Source organism: Cotesia glomerata, linkage group LG1 (assembly GCF_020080835.1).
Source record: "Cotesia glomerata isolate CgM1 linkage group LG1, MPM_Cglom_v2.3, whole genome shotgun sequence".
Taxonomy (NCBI): domain Eukaryota; kingdom Metazoa; phylum Arthropoda; class Insecta; order Hymenoptera; family Braconidae; genus Cotesia; species Cotesia glomerata.
In genome coordinates, this window is record NC_058158.1 from 13357322 (window position 1) to 13376776 (window position 19455).

The window sequence follows — 19455 nt, forward strand, 5'->3', positions numbered from 1 at the left end:
AATAGTATTTTCTTCCATGTAAAGAGTAAATTGTAACGTTGAAATGGTAAATATTATATAGTGAATAGTAAAATCACGATTTTACTGTTTGAAATAGTAATTTTTAGCAGTTGATCATTACTTATTATAAATCGACTGTTATTGATTACAGTTTACTTTTTTCTGTATACCCATCAAAATTTTCTAGTACGCTTTTTTCGTGTTTTTTCCATCACTTACCTAAAATTTAACTGACGATTTCGAAATCGGGTTGCTTTAATAATATTATCGGTAAAATTAATATAGAGTATTTCAATCTAGATTTTTTTTGTCAGGTTTGTCGAATGAAAGTAACGGAACTAAGTGATTTTAACGAATTGTTTTAATTTTTAAGAATTATTAGAAGTGAAATTTAAAAAAGTGTATAAATGAACAGGGCCTAAATTTGAAGTGTATTTAACTTGTTATTGCGAAACAAATATAAAAAACTCTAGAAATTCACAAATCTGGTTACGGTTATAATATTTTAATCAATTAGAACATAAGGACAATGAAGTTAAAAAAACAGTAATAATAACTGAATAAAAATCAATCAATTTAGTAATGTAATTTTTTTTTTTTTTAGAATCAGCATTATGCATAATCATAGCTTGATCAAAAAAAGTCTTAAAATTAAAAAAAAATGATTAAGTAATTTATTATTAAAAATATATTTTTCAACAAATAATATTCAAGATATTTAAAGACTGAAAAGTCGCGCAATCGCATTGAATATCGGGTAGTAAGACAGAATTATAGTTTTATAAACGTGCAAATTCAGTCATGCTTGTTAGACTGTTTTAAAAAGTAAAAAAGTGTCTACATGATATCTATATACAGGTATGGTCTACTTATTACAAAAAAATATTTATTTGCTGACATGCATTAATATATATAAATATAAAACTCAAAGTCAGCACAATTATTATAAAAAGTAATCACTGTAAATCAGTTATTGATCATGCAATTTCAATAGAAGTTAAAACCGGCGCAACTGGATCTCCCAGGCAGCATGGCCGTCATCTGATCTTTACCATCTCTCTTTACCTTCATCCCGTTTATTATCTCAGTACTATCTTCATAAGTTACTTAAATGATCGAGTATTGGCTGTATCACTTTAATTGCCACATTATCTATAATTAATATAATAACATTTGTAGTGAATAAATCATAAAAACCATTATATTCACTGTTGGAATCAGCACGACTGTTATAGATATCACAATTCGCCGACGTTAGATCGCGGGTGGCGCTGAGATGAGCGTGCGCGCCAACCACGCTGAATTTAACCACACTATAAAATCAACATGGCGTCCGGTAACCTTCGGGTAAACTCGATTAAGTTCGGGCTGAGTGTGTTTTGTTTAAGCTCCACACATGCGATGCCATCCCAAAGAAAACCGGTCGATGCCAACCGAAGTATAAACTCGAACCCCAGGCGCACGAGAATTGTTGCGCCGTTTACTTCTGAGCAATATCGAGGTGGGAGATGCTAACTTAATATGGCTGCGCTGACGTTGTTCACAAGTTTGAAAGTCTATCCAAAATAACATTTTTAGTAAATCATAACTCGTGTTAAAATAAATTGTAATCAAGCTCAGATCCTTGAAAATTTTTCGACTATTTGCAATAACCTCAGTGTCTTGATTTTAAAAATATAACTCACATTTTGCGGCGAACTCATGCGCCGTATCGTTGCCATCTTATGTACTCACGCGCACATGTGTATGTGAAGCACGTGACTTATATTGTGCGTGAGAGAATTCGTGTATCGTCGACGTCGGATTAAATATATTTTTTGGGATTCTACAACATTTTTTGGATAAACTCTGCTCTTCTTTTTGTTATCTTTCATATCTTTAATAATTGCTTCGAGGGATGAAAAAAATAAATCATTTTTCTTTTTATTTTAACATCGAGTCTATTGCCGTCAGTGTTGATCTTTTTTATATATTTTTATCTCTTTCGACGCGTGCATCAAATATTGATGAAAGAGCATCAGGTGAAAAAGATTTTTTTCATCAAAATTCACACGATGGCTTCACCTAAATTTTATCGGTGCGTAAATCATCCGAAGTACTGCTCGAAATATTGTTTGACCACTTTTATGACTCTTATATAGTTTTTTTGAAATGATTTATGAATTTTTATTATTTCAGAATTTTTTTTTATTTTTTATTTGTAATGAACTTTCGATTATAGTTTTTTTAATGAAAAATAAATTAATATCTTGCATTTATATTGTAATTAATTTATAATTATGATGAATAAATAACTAACGATATTTATTTCAATAAAATTATAAACGAATGAAATGATTAGTAGTAATATTATTGATATGAGAAAAGTAGTTAGCAATAAACGACTATTAAGAAATGAGCTATCGGTAATAAACGATATGTCTTTGAAATGGAATCATGAAGCATGTTACTATGAATGTAATTTTCTGAATTGTTTAATTTTATTAATTTATACCAAAGTATTAGCATGAGACTGAAGTATATGACTGCTGAGTGAAGCTTTCTCAATTTCTTGAATTAAATTCTGCTCAGAGAGCAATAAGGGTAATATAATTTACTTATAGTTTTGTGGTGTTTAGTTTATGTAAGTGTTGGTTCGCGTGTAGTTAGACGATGTGGTTTACTTGACTTGACCACGAGAGCAAATAATTATTTTACTCGCTTAAGATGTTTAACTATCAAATGAATTACGTGCTCTAAGAACATTATGTTTCACTATTGATAAGTTATTATAAATTATAATGACAATTATAATGAAGTTTTTTAATAATGTTCCGCCTATACTTTTTATTAAAATTTTCTTTAGAGTAATTTTAGTTTTATTTATGATCCTTTTATGTTTTGTTTAAGTGAAAATGAATTGCTGCGAAATTGAAATATTATGATTTTATCTTGAATAGATTTTTTTTTATTCATAAAAAAAGAAATTACACTCGACAGTTAATTTTTGTTAGTTTATTGATATTTACAAATGTAATAAAATTTGAAGTAAAAAAAAATTTTATTGTAGCATCCATGTGGCCTCTATTATAATTTATGAATTAAATTAATATTAATTGATAATTTTTAATTTTATATCTTTTTCAATAAGTTCATGAGTACTTACTAAATTAGAGCGGTAACTTATTTATCTAATGAAGCGATATACCGTCGGATACTATCAGTGATTTTTAAAATAACTTTAAGGGTCTGTTTAAAATTTTTATAAGTATAATAAAATTAATTTTTCTTTACTAAATGAAAATTCACACAAAGTAAAAGATGAAAAAAATAAACTTGATTCTAAAGAAAAGTCTTATAAATAAGAAATGTTTCCTAGTTTAAGACTTTTTCTACTTGATTAAAAATGAAGAAATTCTTCAAAATAATTTTTCTTGTTAAAGTTGTTTGTCGTAAATCAAGTTTTTTTTTATATTAGTTTATGTTAGTTTATTATAGTCTTAAAGTCTTTTGTAAGAATAAACTTAGTAAAAAATTTTTAGGGGCAGTTTAAAATTTTTAAATACTTACAGAACCATAAAAAAAATTTTTTTTTTACATTAATTCATCACTTTACTTGTGATGTACATCACGTTTGAAGGTTACTCAAAACATTTTTAATTTTCAAGTAATAATTATTTTAATTGTTAAAAATTGACTTTAATTAAATCGATAAATTAACATCGTAATAAAGATGGAATGAGTAGCGATAAAGAAACTTATCAATTGTCAGGGTAATATAACTCGTAAATATGTAATCACGAATAGTGATCAGTACGTTAACAAGTTATTTTTTAGTATTATATTAACACAGATGGTATTTAGCAATAAATCAATATGTAATGAAGACATAGATATTTTAAAAGAACATAAACGTCTACCATGACAAGATATTAATTTAAAATAGTCGATTTAAATTACATCTTAAACAAATCGATTAATCGTCGGCAAGACATTTCTCATATTCGCATTTTAATATTTATTTTCACGAGGAATCAACAAGCCATGAGTGCGCCATAAGTTGTCAAGATTTATCTGTAGATTATGTTTCTCTCGTTGAAATTACAGTACAACTGCATCACACTTCTCTTTCCTTGTCTATGTGTATGTAAATATGTGTATGTGTGTGTTTGTATACATACGAACTGTATGAGATGAGAATACTTCTATTTTCATCTCATTATCCGTATGACTTGCTCGTATCTCATGGCGGGTGGACTGTTTTTAAAATTACACCGGCCTGGGTGATACTTTACTTTACCTTTTTCTTTTTTATACTTTTCACTCGAATAGATAGACTACGCTTGTTTTACACTATTTTACAGTAAGTACTCTTATATTGCATGCGTATGCTCACCCAGTAAAACTACATTAAGAATTACAGTAAGTACGTTAATGTCTTTGTTTACATAAAAGATTTATTAGTACAATGTGATGAAAATTATAAATATTAATAAAAAGATGGAAGATATTGAGAAAATTTATTGCTCTACTCCGTAAACGGTTCAGTTAAGCTTAATATGGTTTAGTTATAACTTATAGCAAAGCAGTGCCGTCTATTAACTATAAAAAACTATATGTTTTCCGTGAGAAATCTTTATTGTTTTCAAATTAATGTTCACATGAATAATCTTTTTTGCTAAACGGAATATTAACTATTAAATAATATTTATACGTAAGAAAACATTTTCTTGATACTTTTAATTTTGATTTTGAATTTAAAAATAGTTGAATAAAATAATTTTCTTTTTGAACCAAATTTATTTATTTTTTTGATTTGAATGGACTGAGAAAAAAATTAACGATTTAAGAACAAAATTTTTGAATCAAGTAAAATTTATTGAAACTGAGAAAAATTCTTTTAGACAAAAACAAAAAAAAAGTTTGCTTTAACTAAGCAAGTTTTTATGAATCAAGGGAGAGTTTTTGAAATAAAAAAATCAAATTTTTTTGGATGAAAAGTTTTTTTCGCCTTAGAAAAAAATAAAGAAGAAAAATTTATACATGACGAATGAACCATTTTTTCTGTATAAAATTCTCTTCATTGTTTGAATAATTTTTATCAAAAAGAGGAATTTTGCAGTAATTTGAACAATCAACTAGGTAGTGAGGAGTAAAAAAAGAAATAAATGATTAGATCAAATCAGTCTTACATACACTGATAAAAAAATTGACTTGACTCAAGAGCCAAACTCTTGAACCAAGAATTCCATTTCGAAGAAAATGATTTTCTTGAATCATGAGAATAAATTCTTGACTCAAGAAAAGTTTCTTAGACCAAGAATAATTTCTTAGCTCAAGAATTTATTCTCTTGACTCAAGATAATCATTTTCTTCAAAATGGTATTCTTGGTTCAAGACTTTGGCTCTTGAGTCAAGTCAATTTTTTTATCAGTGTAGAACTATAAAGAAAAAAAAAGAATAGTCCTATAAAAACAAAGGTTAAGATAGCAAGTAAGGGAAAAAAAGAACTATTAAAAAAATAGAGGGAATTTGAGAGATAACAATAGGGTACTTTTCTTTTCAAGTTACTACCGAAGGACTGAGAAATCAATTTAGGAAATCGTTTAGGATAACTGGATAACGACACGTCGTATATACAGTCAATCGATTTTTCTTGAATTCCCGTGTCTGAAATTGAAAGTTTTCGAGATAGTAGTGCACTTTTTGGTAACTTTTTTCCCCAAGTTTCATATAAGTATAATAACGCAAAGCTTAGAGATAGGTTATATTTGGAATTCGAAGTAGACTTTCAAGGACAAGAGCGTATACGGAGAATAAAATGAAACCCACATGATAAATTCTTCAGACGTGATCAAACAAATAAATAAAAATTTACATTATATTTTCATTATATCAAACAGTATATATCTTTTTCTGGCTAAAAGATTATTTTTTGTTGGTTAAAACATTTTTTAAAAGTTAAATTTTTTATTTACTTTGTCACTCTCTGAGCGTATTTCTTCTCAATACAAAATTTTTCAATAAAATCTTGTAACCGATCGACATTATACACTCTTCTGAGCATTTTATACCCTTGACAATATATTTCATTGAATATTACACTAAAAAATGAAAAAAAACTGGCAAAAGGAATAGTGACCGGATGTATGCTATTTGCGGTGTATACGTTTAAATGACGAGCTTGGGCTTGGAATATCCGATACAAAATACACAAGAGAGAATGAATGAGAATGAGAATATCTTAACAGCAACACTAAGGAGGAAAAGGATCAATAGAGAGAAGAAGAATCTTCGGACTGTGTGCTCGAGAGCATTGAGTTGTAAAAGCGTTCAGCCTCGGCACCCGGCGGCATGGTGCTTATGTAAAAGCAACTACACGTGATGAGTGGATGCTGTTTCAGCATTCTTCTTTAACTCTCTGCCGCGCTTTTACACTTCTGCAAGCATCACTTTGATTAAAATTATTATTAAAGTAAAGTTATCTGTTGTAGCAGTAGTTCAATAGTCCCCATCGAAATAAACCTCCGCCGGTGTTGAATATACTCTTTTATTTTTATTTTCATTATTTATAGGCTCTTGTTTTTTTATCGAATTGAAAAATAAAAGTAATGTTTTAATTTATTTCTATAAAATAACTAAATTGTCCACTTTTTAACTGATGTTTTCATTAGATTTCATCAAATGTAATTGTCAATCAGGTGAATTATTTCTCAAGAGCAACCAACATGTACTTATGCAATGACTATTTTTGGAATGTCTTTTTTTTTAGGTTATAATAAAACGATTATTCTTCAGAATTGACATGTGCGTTCAGTTAATTTCATGAATAAATATTAATTTTTTTCTTAACCATGCGCAACTTTATACTTATACATTTTGAGTCACCGATGAAAAAAATAATTAGACTCGAGAAACAAAATTTTGAACCAAGATTATTTTAAAGAATTTATTTATCTTCAATCAAGTAGAAAAAGTTTTAAACTAAGTACCATTTGTTAGAACTATCCAGAAATTTGCGCATATTACTCTCTTAACATGAATTTTCACTAATTCATGTTTATAGAGTACACATTAGAATAAAAAAAAAATTAAAAATACGATAGATAACATTAACAATTCCATTGGTTACGTTTAAATTAAAATTTAAATAGAAGCAAAAAATTAACTTTAAGACAGAAACATTGTAATAGTATGTAAAACTAATATGATAAGTATAGAGATATTCATTTGGAACGAACTATATTGATTTAAGAATAATATTAATGATTCAAGAAAATAGTTTTAAAGACAACCAGTTGTCTTGATTCAGGAATGTCTGATCCGGAAATTCGATTTCTGGGCTTGAGAACTTTATATCTTTGATCAAAAGTTTATTATTGTAAGATACAGTTAAATTTTTCATCTAAAAACGATTCTCCGAAAAACTTTAAATTTTTGGTTCGAGAACGAATTTCTTCATTAAAAATAATAAAAAAAAAACACTAAGAACCCTAGTAGAAATGATCAATTTTTCACTCGATTAAATCTAGTATCTGGCTAGCGATCATATCTAGTAGCTGGCCAGCAATTAAATCCAGTAACTGGCTAGCGAAACTAGGTAAAAACTAGAAATCGCGCCACCTACAACTAAATCGTAAACATTGGTCACACAGATGTTCTATTTATATTAGTGTGTGTATGTTTATTTTTTCATTTTAACATGTAAGTTGAGTTATCTTTCGTAAATATTAAGAAACGGTGTAAATAATTAAAAAATTTGTGTATTTCAATATAAAAATAATCTGTTATATATTTAAAAAAATGAATGAAATAAAAAAAATTGACATAATAACCGAATTACGGTTATGGGCAATCAAAACAAATACTCCAGACTATCATCTAGATGAATTATTAAAAATTTCATAACTATTCCGTTTATTAATTATTACTATTTTTATTATTATTATTATTATTATTATTATCATTACTATAATTTTGAATTGTAACAAACTTATCCACATTTAATTTTAAATAATCTCAATTCCTACACGTGTCGCCATGTTTTATTTGATGTCTAGTAAAACTGGCCAGTAACTAGACAGTTACTGGATATTATACTAGCCAGTTCCTAGCTTAAGTCTAGTTAAACTAGCCAGTTACTGGCCAGATACTTGATTACATTTCTACTATTTAAATAGTAAAATTTTTATTTTAACATATCAATTATAGCAGAAAACCAAGAAAATTATTTTTAAGGAATAAATGATCTTGAATCTAGAAGATAAGTTTTGCTTACTACAAGAATTCTTAGTTCGAGAATTTTTCTACTTGATTTATAATGATTTCTTTCTTAAAAATGCTTTTTTGAATTCAGAAAATTCTTAAATTGCGAACTTTATGCTCTTTATTCTCGAGTCTTATTTTTTTTTATTTGCGAGTGAATTTCTTGAATTAAGAAACCTGAATATTTCAAATCAAGAGTAAAATTTTGATAAAAAAAAAACTTTTTTTGAATCAAATATTTTTTTTGCAGTGTAACAATAATAGTTTAAAACTATATCTATTAGCTAAGTTTGATAGCAAAGGTGAAGAATGAACTGTAAAAAGTAATTTAAAACTATTTATTTATGTAATTGGTAGTGAGTATCGGGTAGGAGTTTATTATTGCAATCAGCCCTTGATGTGTGCTTGTATGGTCATGTATACGAATGTCGTTTATTCGACATGTTAGCTGTATTGGGCGATTGGTTGGTTGGTAAAAATATAAGTATGCGAGAGCGAAGAACAGATTACAAGGAGAGAGAATGAACCGGTTATGGGCGAGGCCCTTTACTTCTTCTTCTTCTTCTTCTTCTTCTTCTTCTTCTTCTTCTTCGTCTTCTGTTTCTTAAACTTATTTTCTTCCTGATCTTTTTGGTTTTTTTATCGGTATACCCGGTACCCAGTGCATTCGGGACGGACACAGTGGTGCTGGTTGAGCAGACTTTTTTTTCTCTTCAAGGAGAGAGGGATGTATTCCAAGTATGGTGGCAAAGAGCATGGTAGGACATCGAAAGAACGGAAGAAACGAACGAGAGATTGCAGTAGAAGGGAGAGGAAGAACATATATATAATTGTATGTATGTACGTATGTATATATGTATATACGTCTGTGTGTAAGAGTACAACGAAAAGATAGACGGTCACAGCGGACATAGAAAGAGAAAGATACCCCGAGAATGGGATGAGGAATTCTCGTTGGCTTTGCTTCGATGTCTTTATACGCGCAGAGCTCTTGTACACCGCGGGACATATATCTGTCTTGGGAGAGCGAGGCGCGCCGCCAAAAAATCAGATCGAGTGTAAAAATCGCATAAACTCGTCCTACAAAGCTTGAGAGCTATGTTCAACCGTGGCTTGGCTCAGTTTCTTTACTATCTTCTTCTTGGTCTTCGTCTTCTTCTTCTTCGTTTACTTCTGTACTTTATCCTTTTTTAAATTTTTTTATTGTTTAATCCCGTGCTTTTTTTCCACCTTTACTTTTTTTTATTTTCTTTTTCATCAATTTTTGTAACTGATGCGTTTTTTTTGCTCCGTTATCTTTTTTTCGCGCACTCTCCACACCATCATGTATGACTCCACCTCACAAAAATGAAGAGAGGCCGATCACCTCCTATATCTTTTCTCATTTTGCTTGTTGGCCGGTTTTGTATATTCTCCTCCTTTAGGATGTAGTGGCTGGACGCTGGCTGGGACTTAAAAAAAGGTTGCTAAAGTTATGTTGTTCAACTGCTCTTATGAAGGATCTTGCGGTCTCTATCGAATGTGTCTCCATAAGTTTTCTTTCTCTTTCTCGCAGTAGGTTGCTTAAAGGAAAGAAAACCAGCATGCAACAAATAATATTTCGTGGAAGGAACGTCAAGTAAGGCATTAAAGATTAATATCTACTGAGTTCATGTCCTGTATTATAAAACTTATGCTCTGTATCCACCCGATGCTCCCTAATGCATTAATGAAGTGATTGGTATTAATAAGTCAATAATTCAGTTTTTAAACTTTATCACCTTTAATCCTTCAAAAATTAACCAGTTACCTACCAGGCTTCTTATTTTCTCTACCATTTTGATTCTCAGCTTTGTTAAACTTTTATTTATTGCAAATAACGTTGTCCAAAAAATTTTCAATGATTAATAATCCCATCAAATACTTTTTATGTATCTACCCAGCAGAGAGTATTGCATGATGAAAACGTTTTAATTTTTTTTATATATCCAAAAATAATTACCGAATAAATAGTTGCTGCAATAACCAACCAGCCAGTTATTAACGATCTCCAAGCACGAAGCGTATTGAAGATATTAAAAAAAAACAATAATGATAATAGTTGTCGAGAAATGCGTTGACACGAGAAATGAAGAGCAAGATGATCGTGCGTGTAGCATCAGTGTGGTACTAATGTGCCAAGAAAAACCTAATAACAGCTCATATGCTCCCAACTTCATAACTTTTATATCCCGTGTTAGTGTATAGATATAAAAATTATATTTTACCGGGAAGCATGTACGATCTCAAATGGTTGCAACGTGACGTGGTAACCAAGGCGTGTATGCCGAGAAATGTCACCGCCGTTTGTTATTAAAATCATTACATCCGTCTCGTTATTTTCCATCAACTTGTCATACAACCATTTATCCGGGTTTATTATTTAAGAGAAAATCTTGTTAGCTAGAAATTTATTAACTGGGCAATTATTAATTATAACTGAAAATAGCATTAGTTTCAACCGAGATAAGTATCTTTATAATATTTTTTAGTCGCGCCATCACTTTCGTTTAAATTAATCCATAAAAATAAACTTAATCGTAGATATCTATCTTTATATTGATTCAATTAAATATTTACTACTCGAATGTGTTTCAAAACACTGCTACATTTTTCTTTAATACATGTAATGTTAATTTTAAATTAATTTAAGATGAAATCTTGTGATAAGAATTAATTTTTTTTTTTATAATTATCCCTCCGTAGATTGATCAATTTTTGTTTCTTGAGAACAAATCATAAAAAATAAAATACAAAAAGGTTTATTACTCATTGTTTATTTACCGATTGAATTAATTTAGCTGAATGTCCTAACTTAACAGACGAGAGTCAATCACTTATTCTTGGATTGTTATCTCAGTAATACAGTCGGCCATGATGGAAATCGAAACATGTCCGATTATACTTGGATGTTAACTTTCCATACTCTTATTCTTGATAGTTTTTTCATTTATTTTTTTATTCTCACAAACGAACCGTATTTACAACAAACCCAATCGAATCGGTGACCACTGCAATGTTGATGTAAACGGAGGGAGCACTGGGAGCAAGCTGTACCAACCTCTCCTTGAATAAAGAGTACACCAGTAGAAGCCACAGTAGTTGTTGCGAAGTACCTCCTAACGAGCTCGCTTTGTTTTGTAGCACATGTGTGCATGTGCATTCTGTCTTCGCACACTGTCTTTATACGTGAGTACTATGCGCAAGCTTTATATACATGGATGCGATCGATGTATAGAAAACGTATATGTACAGGGTGTTCCAAAAAATGATGCTCATGTCTCTGTTTCTTTATAAAAAAACTTTTTTTATTACTGACTCACATTCATTTTAAAAATAAGAGAACGTTGAACGCAATTAAACTTTGATAAATAATTGTTGGCAATTTAATAACGATTGGTGAGGGCTAAAATTGGGCTCTCTATGCTATCTTGGCGCATTAATTTCACCAGTCAGTACGATGCGACCAGGTGTATTTAAACAATGCGTCTTATCAGTGGATCTCATGACTGTGTGCTGAATAAGAGAAGAGAGATGAGTCGAATATAGAATATACGAAATAAAGTTTACGTCATAAAATAAATACTGCTTTTAAAGGAAGTGGATTTTCGAAATTGGTCGAAAGTTCAATTGATAAAAAAATGAACAGAGAATTTTAAAAAGGAATAAATTTTAACAAGAAAATACTATAAATTGGCATGAAGCGGAGGAAAAAGAAGTACGTAGATGTGGGCGACACCCGGTATACTCAGCTTTAAGGGATATGTTCCATCTATAGATAGTGGACAGAGAGACCGGTTCCATACATGGCTCCCGAAGGCTTCTTCTTCTTCTTGTGCTAAGTCCGCCAGAGACAAGCATCAGCTGCTGTTTTCTCGCTAATGAGATGGAATTGGACGTAGCCGAGATTTTTCTAGAGACTCGTCGCGTGGTCCCTTTACTGCGGATACTCATAGCCATAGTTTGCCGACGGTACTCACCAGAACGATTCAGAATATCAGGGCCTGAGACTCTCTCTAAGATCGGGTTCTAGTTCGCGACATTCTCGCGCGCATACGGCGGCGCTCTTTGAAACGAATCATTTAATTGCGTCCCATTAGCTCCGGCTGACTGATGCCGCCTTATTCCTCTTCTTTCGTCGAGTTGCCAACTTCTTTCTCGTCATTTGTGATCACCTCTCGTCTCTTTTCTTCATCGTCATCCGGTCCTCAGGCATCACCATCAGATGTTATGTATATCCCTTACCTCTTCTCAAACTTTTTCTCACTGGTGAATAGCGAACCGACTTTGTAGCAATGTTGATGCCACCAGACTAAGATCGCGAATCGGCGAATCAACATTTAAAGAAAGAATAAATGAAAGAATACGAATTGACGCCGACATGATGGCGAGACAGTTCAGATCCGTCCTACAACTTTTTTCCAACTGGTCCCAGTTTCCAAAAGACTTGATGCCTTTCTTTTGTCGAGCCTTTGGTCACTGCACCCTTCCTTAACCTCCTTTCTCTCCTCCTACGGGAACAACCGTGCTCACAGTCTTTGGTCTTTTCTTCCAGTGCACCTGTCGGCAAATTTACCGAAGCCAAATTCTGTATGAGATCACTTAGGGGCTTATGTCCACGATCTGTTCTGTTTTTGATCAGCCAACCTCGAATCGGCAACTTTTTTTTTTTCGAGGCTATGATAAAGAAACCCGATTGCATTATATACAAAACTTTTTGTATTTTTGATTAAACGATATTTTTAATGAAAATCATTTTACTTATGCTTCGTTTACTTTCACTATTAATCTTATAATCATAGATTATTTTGTGTTTTTATTTTATTAATTATCTAACCACGTTTTATGCATTTCTGTTCTAGGTAAGAGCTTTTCATAATCTCAACTGCTACATTAATGCCGAGGTACATGTATCGTGTCAACGAGTGAGTAGGTTTTAACACAATTATTACGAGAACAAATCGAGTAATATGCTGGTTATAAGATGTATTAAGGTTAAAGATTATTTTTGCTATTACTTTCTTGATATTTTTCTAAAAACCAATCATTTAAATCCAGTCTGTTATTCTAGTTAATCAAATTAAATGTCAATTGAGAACGATACTACGACTTAAATCAAGTAATCTAAAGATTCACTATTAGTTCCATACAATTTAGATATATTAAAAATAAGTAAAAATTAGACTTTCTTATGTCAAGTTGGCATGTAAACAAAGTTAAAGAATTATCGAATTTGATTGTCAAAAATACACTACTAATCATATACATTACATTGTTTCGATTCTTACAATAACAATTATCTATTCTCACGACTCTTGTCTATAAGTCTCCTTTCACATTTGATGTATATCAAGTAATATTGTTTGTTCTCTTTTTCTTGAGAAAAATTATATAGATATTTGTAAGTTTTAAGAGAAAAAATCGGTTAAAACACATCAAGTTTATCGCAATTGATTTTTATTTGAATTTTATAATGGTGCTTAATTACTCGATCTATGGCTTTGAAAGTGAAAACTTTAGACTATCTCTCACCACCTATATAACTTGCAAAACTATTAATTATGATTAATTTCATTAAAATTCGACGCATTTAGAAAAAATAGTCATAAATTCTATAAAAATTGCTGTAATTTATAATTTAAAATATCAAAAAAATCGTTTATTCCGTGATCAAAACAAGAAATTTTTTTCTTTTAGGAAATTTTTCTTGAACTCTTCTTGAATGGAATTAAAGAAAATATCGTTCATTATCATTTTTCTGAACCAGAGAAGTTTAATATAATTTTTTGAAGAAGCAATTAATTTATTAATTTCTTTTCTATAATTATCAGTCAATAACTAATGAAATAAAAAATTCTGAGGACTCATCAAAGATTTATACCTACGGAACAAGATTTTTAAGGTATATTATTTGTAAAGGATCCACAGAGCAATACAATAAATAATGATCTCCAATTCAAAGGAATGATCTTGCGAATCAACAAATCAAAGTGATCAGCTGAAAAATTGTAAAGCAATACTTAACTAGGGTTAGGAAGAGCTTCAATTTAATTGATTTCGTAAACCGATAAAACAGAAACAGTCAGTTAGTAACTTGAAGACAGAGTTATGGAATATTCTAAAGACCAAAGTGAACCTGAGCGTAAGATGCATTGAGCAGGAATCGAAGAGAGCAAGAGCAGCAGTAATATCAGTAGAGCCAAGAATTCTATTTCTAAGACACATATAATAGGAAAAAACGGAAGAGCGTTTATACACCTCTGCATCAGCTGGTGATGTTGCTGCTGCTTCTGCTGGTAGTTGGAACCACCGTGACGGCTGCTAGTGAAGATTTACGATCCTTCGGCTATTACGGCAGTTTCATCGAGATGCTCTCATGCGCCAATGTATATACAGGATCGCATCGCCAATGGGATCACATTGGCTGCAGTACGTGGGCCTCGCTTATATACTATCGAAAGAGATAGGTGGATCGTCGATACAGCGCTGAAAGTCGTGCTGTGGTTTCGCTCACGCTGCATGAGTTCCGTGATGCTGATGTTTTAAGCACGATACATGCCCTTCTTGGTCTTCGGCTCTGTCAAAGTCATTCAACATTTTTTCGTTAAGTAATATATATCTAAAAAATTACCGAGTTCAACATAAAATAAAGCATTCACTGAGCTCTGTGCTCTCCGCAGAGAGTTCAATTTAATTGTGTTATTAAAAAAATAATCCTGGACATTGTCCATAAATATTTCTAATGCTGCATCGATATCTCGGCTTCAAGATTCCAAGAAAATAACAGAAAGATGTCAAATCGGTTAGCGATTGAAACAATGAAATAAAACAAACCGATAATTATAAATAATGATATGATAGGGGAAGGGGGGGGAGGGCAAAATGGGCCCCTTAAGAAAAAAATGTTGATATCCTTAGTGTTCTTCTCTGGTTTTACTTTTTTTTAGTCCCTTGCCAAGTATTTGACCTCAATTTGCTCTGTTCATTAAAAATAAAAAATTGAAAATGTGGGGCAAAATGGGCCACCTCGAGAAAATTTTTATAATATGAGTTTTTCAGCTCGTTTTACTTTTTTTGGCCTCTTACTGAGTTTATGGTATTAATTTTTTTGTGTATATCGAAATTAAAAAATTGAGAAAAGTGGGGTAAAATGGGCCCCCCAAAAAACTCAATATGTTTCTTACTTTTGTTTTATATTTTGAATTTTTTTATTATATATTCAGTATAAAAAATTAGGATAACAGTAGACCCTATAGGGTTGGCTTTTATAAAAGCCATCCCTGCAACTTCCCGCTAACTCCATACCTAAGCGCTCCACATTTCACGCCAAAAGCAATAATAAATCAGATAAAAAATGTCGGACTAATTTTAAAAAAACGTCAGTCCTGTTAACGGCGATCAACGCGGGTTTCCAAGCTTAAAAACCGATCAGTTTTTCGAATCGATTGGTGAAGCCAATAAAAATATATCACAAAAATTAATTAACCGATTTAAAAAAAATTAAAGGCATTCTATGCAGTCTTTCTAGAACAAAAAGACTATTTATCACTAACCAAATAATCGGACGTGAAATTTCAAAGATGTGTTAAAAAAAAATACTTTTTTTAATTTTTTAAAGTTAAATATCTCTCGAACCATTCAACCGATTTTGATGTTATTGGCGGCGATTGAAGTGATTTTTTTAAGCTCTAAAAATCATCTCATTGAATCAAAAATGATCCAGGAATAAATGTCGGAGTTATGTAAGAAAAAAAAAAAACATTTTTTCCCCGATATTTTGTTCACGATAACTCACAAACGAATCGACCGATTTTGATCGCGTTGACGGCAATCGACGCAGTTTTTTAAGCTTAAGAGGTGATTAGTTTTTGAAAACGATTGATTCAGCAGATTAAATTTATTTAAAAAAAAATATTTTCTGAAAATTTTATTTTCGAGATTACTCAAAATCTATTGGCCCGAATTACCTTAAATATTATAAAATATCTAGGAGCAAAGAAACTCTTTCGATTGCTGTCAATCCCGTTTGAATCGGTCGAGCCGTTTAAAAGTTATGAGAGGTTTACGTTCATACGCACACACACACACACACACACACACACACACACACACACACACACACACACACACACACACACACACACACACACACACACACACACACACACACACACACACACACACACACACACACACACACACACACACACACACACACACAGCTTCTGTAAAATAAATAGTTTTTTAACAAAAAATATAGTAAATAATGCTGTTATTTAACTCGCGACCTAGTTCGTACTTAAATTATATAATTTTTTCCAAAATTCCAGAACGCGATTAACTGAAAATTATTTTTTGGTTTTTAAAGTCTAATCAGCCCATTATACCTCCCAAACACTTCGAGAGTTGAAAATGTTGGGGGCCCATTTTGCCCCCCCCCTTCCCCTACGTGGTTATTGATTATAAATATTATTAATAAAAAGATTTAAGATGAAGAGAGCCGATGTATCGATTAAAGACTCAATCTGCGGGTCATCCACCCAGCAAACTCCTTCTGGGTTTTTTTCACTCGACCAAATCCCGAGCAGTAATAGAGTCATTTGAAAGGGTACTAACCAGCACTGCCCTCGTATTTAATTGATGCTCCCGCGTGCGAGACTCTTAGAGAGATATCCCTTTAGTGGTGTGTAATATAAATAATAATAATTTGCGCAAAAAATCCCGGAACATCCCTAGATGATTATCTGCTCGTAAATTTAGGCATAAAGATATCGGGAGTAAATTTTAAGAAGAAAAAAGAATTAGTGCTGTTCTTGGAGAGAAGAGAACAAATCTTGTTATCCTTTTCTTTTTCCTTTTTCGTTTTATTTTGTTTTGTTTTGGTATATATACTTGCTAGTGTGTCAGACTGGGCATTGCGATATAGACGGAGAAGAAGTAGGGGGTAACGGGCCAATCACGCACCGGCTACTAATTTGCTGGTTTAAACAGCTGCCGTTCTACCGCCTTCATGCGCAAAACCCACTTTATAAGGTCTTGAGAAACTCGCGTTCATCCCAATCGGATTTGATTCTAAGCGGCCTCACGCTGGGACTCTTACAGAAAGCTGAGAAGATGAACTTTTTTATCTCCTCACTCTTCATACTTTTATTCCCTTTAGCACGCACGTAAAGATACGTTGCCCTCTAAACGTTTTTTCAGCTCCCCTGCCACCCGCCATTTCTTCTTTGCCCGCCGTTTCTATCATTACTCTCTTTCACATTCTCTTCTTTATCTAACTCTCTCTCTCTCTCTCTGTTGTTCCTGTTGCCGTTGCAGACGTCGATGTTGCTGTTTCTTCTTCTTCTTGCCGCTCCTCTGTTTCATCTACTCTTCTTACCCGCGGCGGACAAAACATTTCTTAATTGGGTTTCGAGTTTGGAGACGTCCGACCGCTCTTTTCGAGAGATCTTCCAGTCATCGATTATTCATTTATTTTCTTCTTGTCTTCCTCTTCTTTTTCTCTCTTTTTACTACATAAGGTATATCGCAAATGCTTCAGGCATATCTGCATTTAATTTTATCATATATATAAATATATAAGCTTCATTGTATTATATTTTAGCTATTAGATACAAAGTTCAATAGATATTAAAGTTGGTTGCTTGATCAACCGTGCGATGTCATTCTATGTAACCTTAATAACCAAGATCCGAGGGTGAGTCTTGCAAGCTAGGAAATTTATTAGTTCTTCCGGTGATGGTAGTAATGAAGGGTCGTCGGCGGTATATGAATATCGTTGTGCTAGCTTGTTGACGATTATTTGATACTTCTTGCATTGTAAATTATAAGTCAATGACCATTGAAACCAGTTGTTATGGAGGCTCTCAATGCTACTCTTGGCTTTCATACACTATGTAATCATGAAAATTACAATCTGTTTCATACAGAACAAAATTAAAAGCGTTTATTCTCTACTGAAGTTGCGGTTAAGCTCTTATACTCCGTAGAAAATTTTTTATGCATTAAAAAATATCTTCTTTTCTACACTTCATTTATTAAAAGAATCATTCGATATTTTTGACTCAGTTTTGTTCTTTTTTTTTGCTATAAAATGAAAGAAAATATTTGGTGAGGAGTCATTTTACCAAGTAAGAACTTAAAGTCTTCATAATTGTTACGAAAGATAAAAAAAAAAAAACGTTTATAAATATAATCAATTACCAAAGCAAACAGACAAAAAAATAATCTAATATTATAAATTACGCTTTTAAATATGAACATTTCCAAGGTAAAATAAGCTGAAAGCTAAATATGGACACGCATAAACATCTGGTAGTTAAAACAAATGTTCATTAAGCTTAAGAGAAGGAAATGTACGCATTTTATTTATAACTGAGGGAGTGGAGAGGCGGCTGCTCAAAAATTTTATTTCTTTCAGTCTTAGTTATTTTAATTTTCACACTAATTAAGTCATGGTACACTTATTAATGGTAGATTTCTATCAAAGTTTAAAAAAAAGTTTCATCTTTCAACATTGTTTAAAATATTTCTTTGAAATGATAATTTTTAGTTCGAAAAACTTGAAACAAATGAATTTATTAAAACAAATCACTGTGTAAATTATAAACTTCTTGTTGGTAATATTTCTTCTTTTTATTACTGAGTGTTTTATCATTTCCATTATTGCGCACTAAACTATCCTGAAACACTCGAGAATGAACTTTAAAAATTTCTTTTCTCAAGTTGGCTAACTTTAATCTCTTTTTTTTCATAGAATAAAAATATAACTGAAAAAAATGAAGTAAAATGTCAAACTATGAACTTGGTCGCTTAATCAGACTTCCATAAAGTTAGCCATTATGTTTTTGTGTTATTTTTCTTGCTCCCCTGAGAGCGTGAAAGCAACCCTTTGGCGGAAAGTTTATTGGTATTTTCGGGGACTTTGGTGATGTGCTTCTTGCTAGTTGATGTTATTTCTTAGTAGGCAGCCATAGAGTAGTTTCGTAAGCCTAAACCTAAATCCCCCTAAACACTCGCGTGGGGCTAATCCAATAATGGCGCCGATCCTACAGCCATTTCGGGAATCGAACGCCAACATCAGTTTATTGGGCTATACATCACTCGGCATCACCCACGAGGGTTCTCACCCTCTATGTTGAATGTCGAGTCATTCTGAACTACATCACCACATCACACATCACACCAGTGCAG

The 19455-nt window shown here is 31.7% G+C and overlaps 1 protein-coding gene across 4 annotated transcripts in view; it reads left to right on the forward strand.

Annotated features, from left to right (window-relative positions):
- Positions 1-19455, forward strand: part of LOC123275425 (homeotic protein ultrabithorax) — a 171476-nt gene that overhangs the window by 76349 nt on the left and 75672 nt on the right. The window contains exon 3 of one of the 4 annotated variants that reach the window (XM_044743544.1): positions 13125-13156. The exons of the other annotated variants lie outside the window; for them this stretch is intronic. Within the exon in view, the coding sequence (XP_044599479.1) occupies positions 13125-13141 (17 nt within the window). The 3' untranslated portion in view covers positions 13142-13156. Of the gene's footprint in view, positions 1-13124; positions 13157-19455 lie in introns of those variants that run through there. 4 annotated transcript variants of the gene reach the window in all.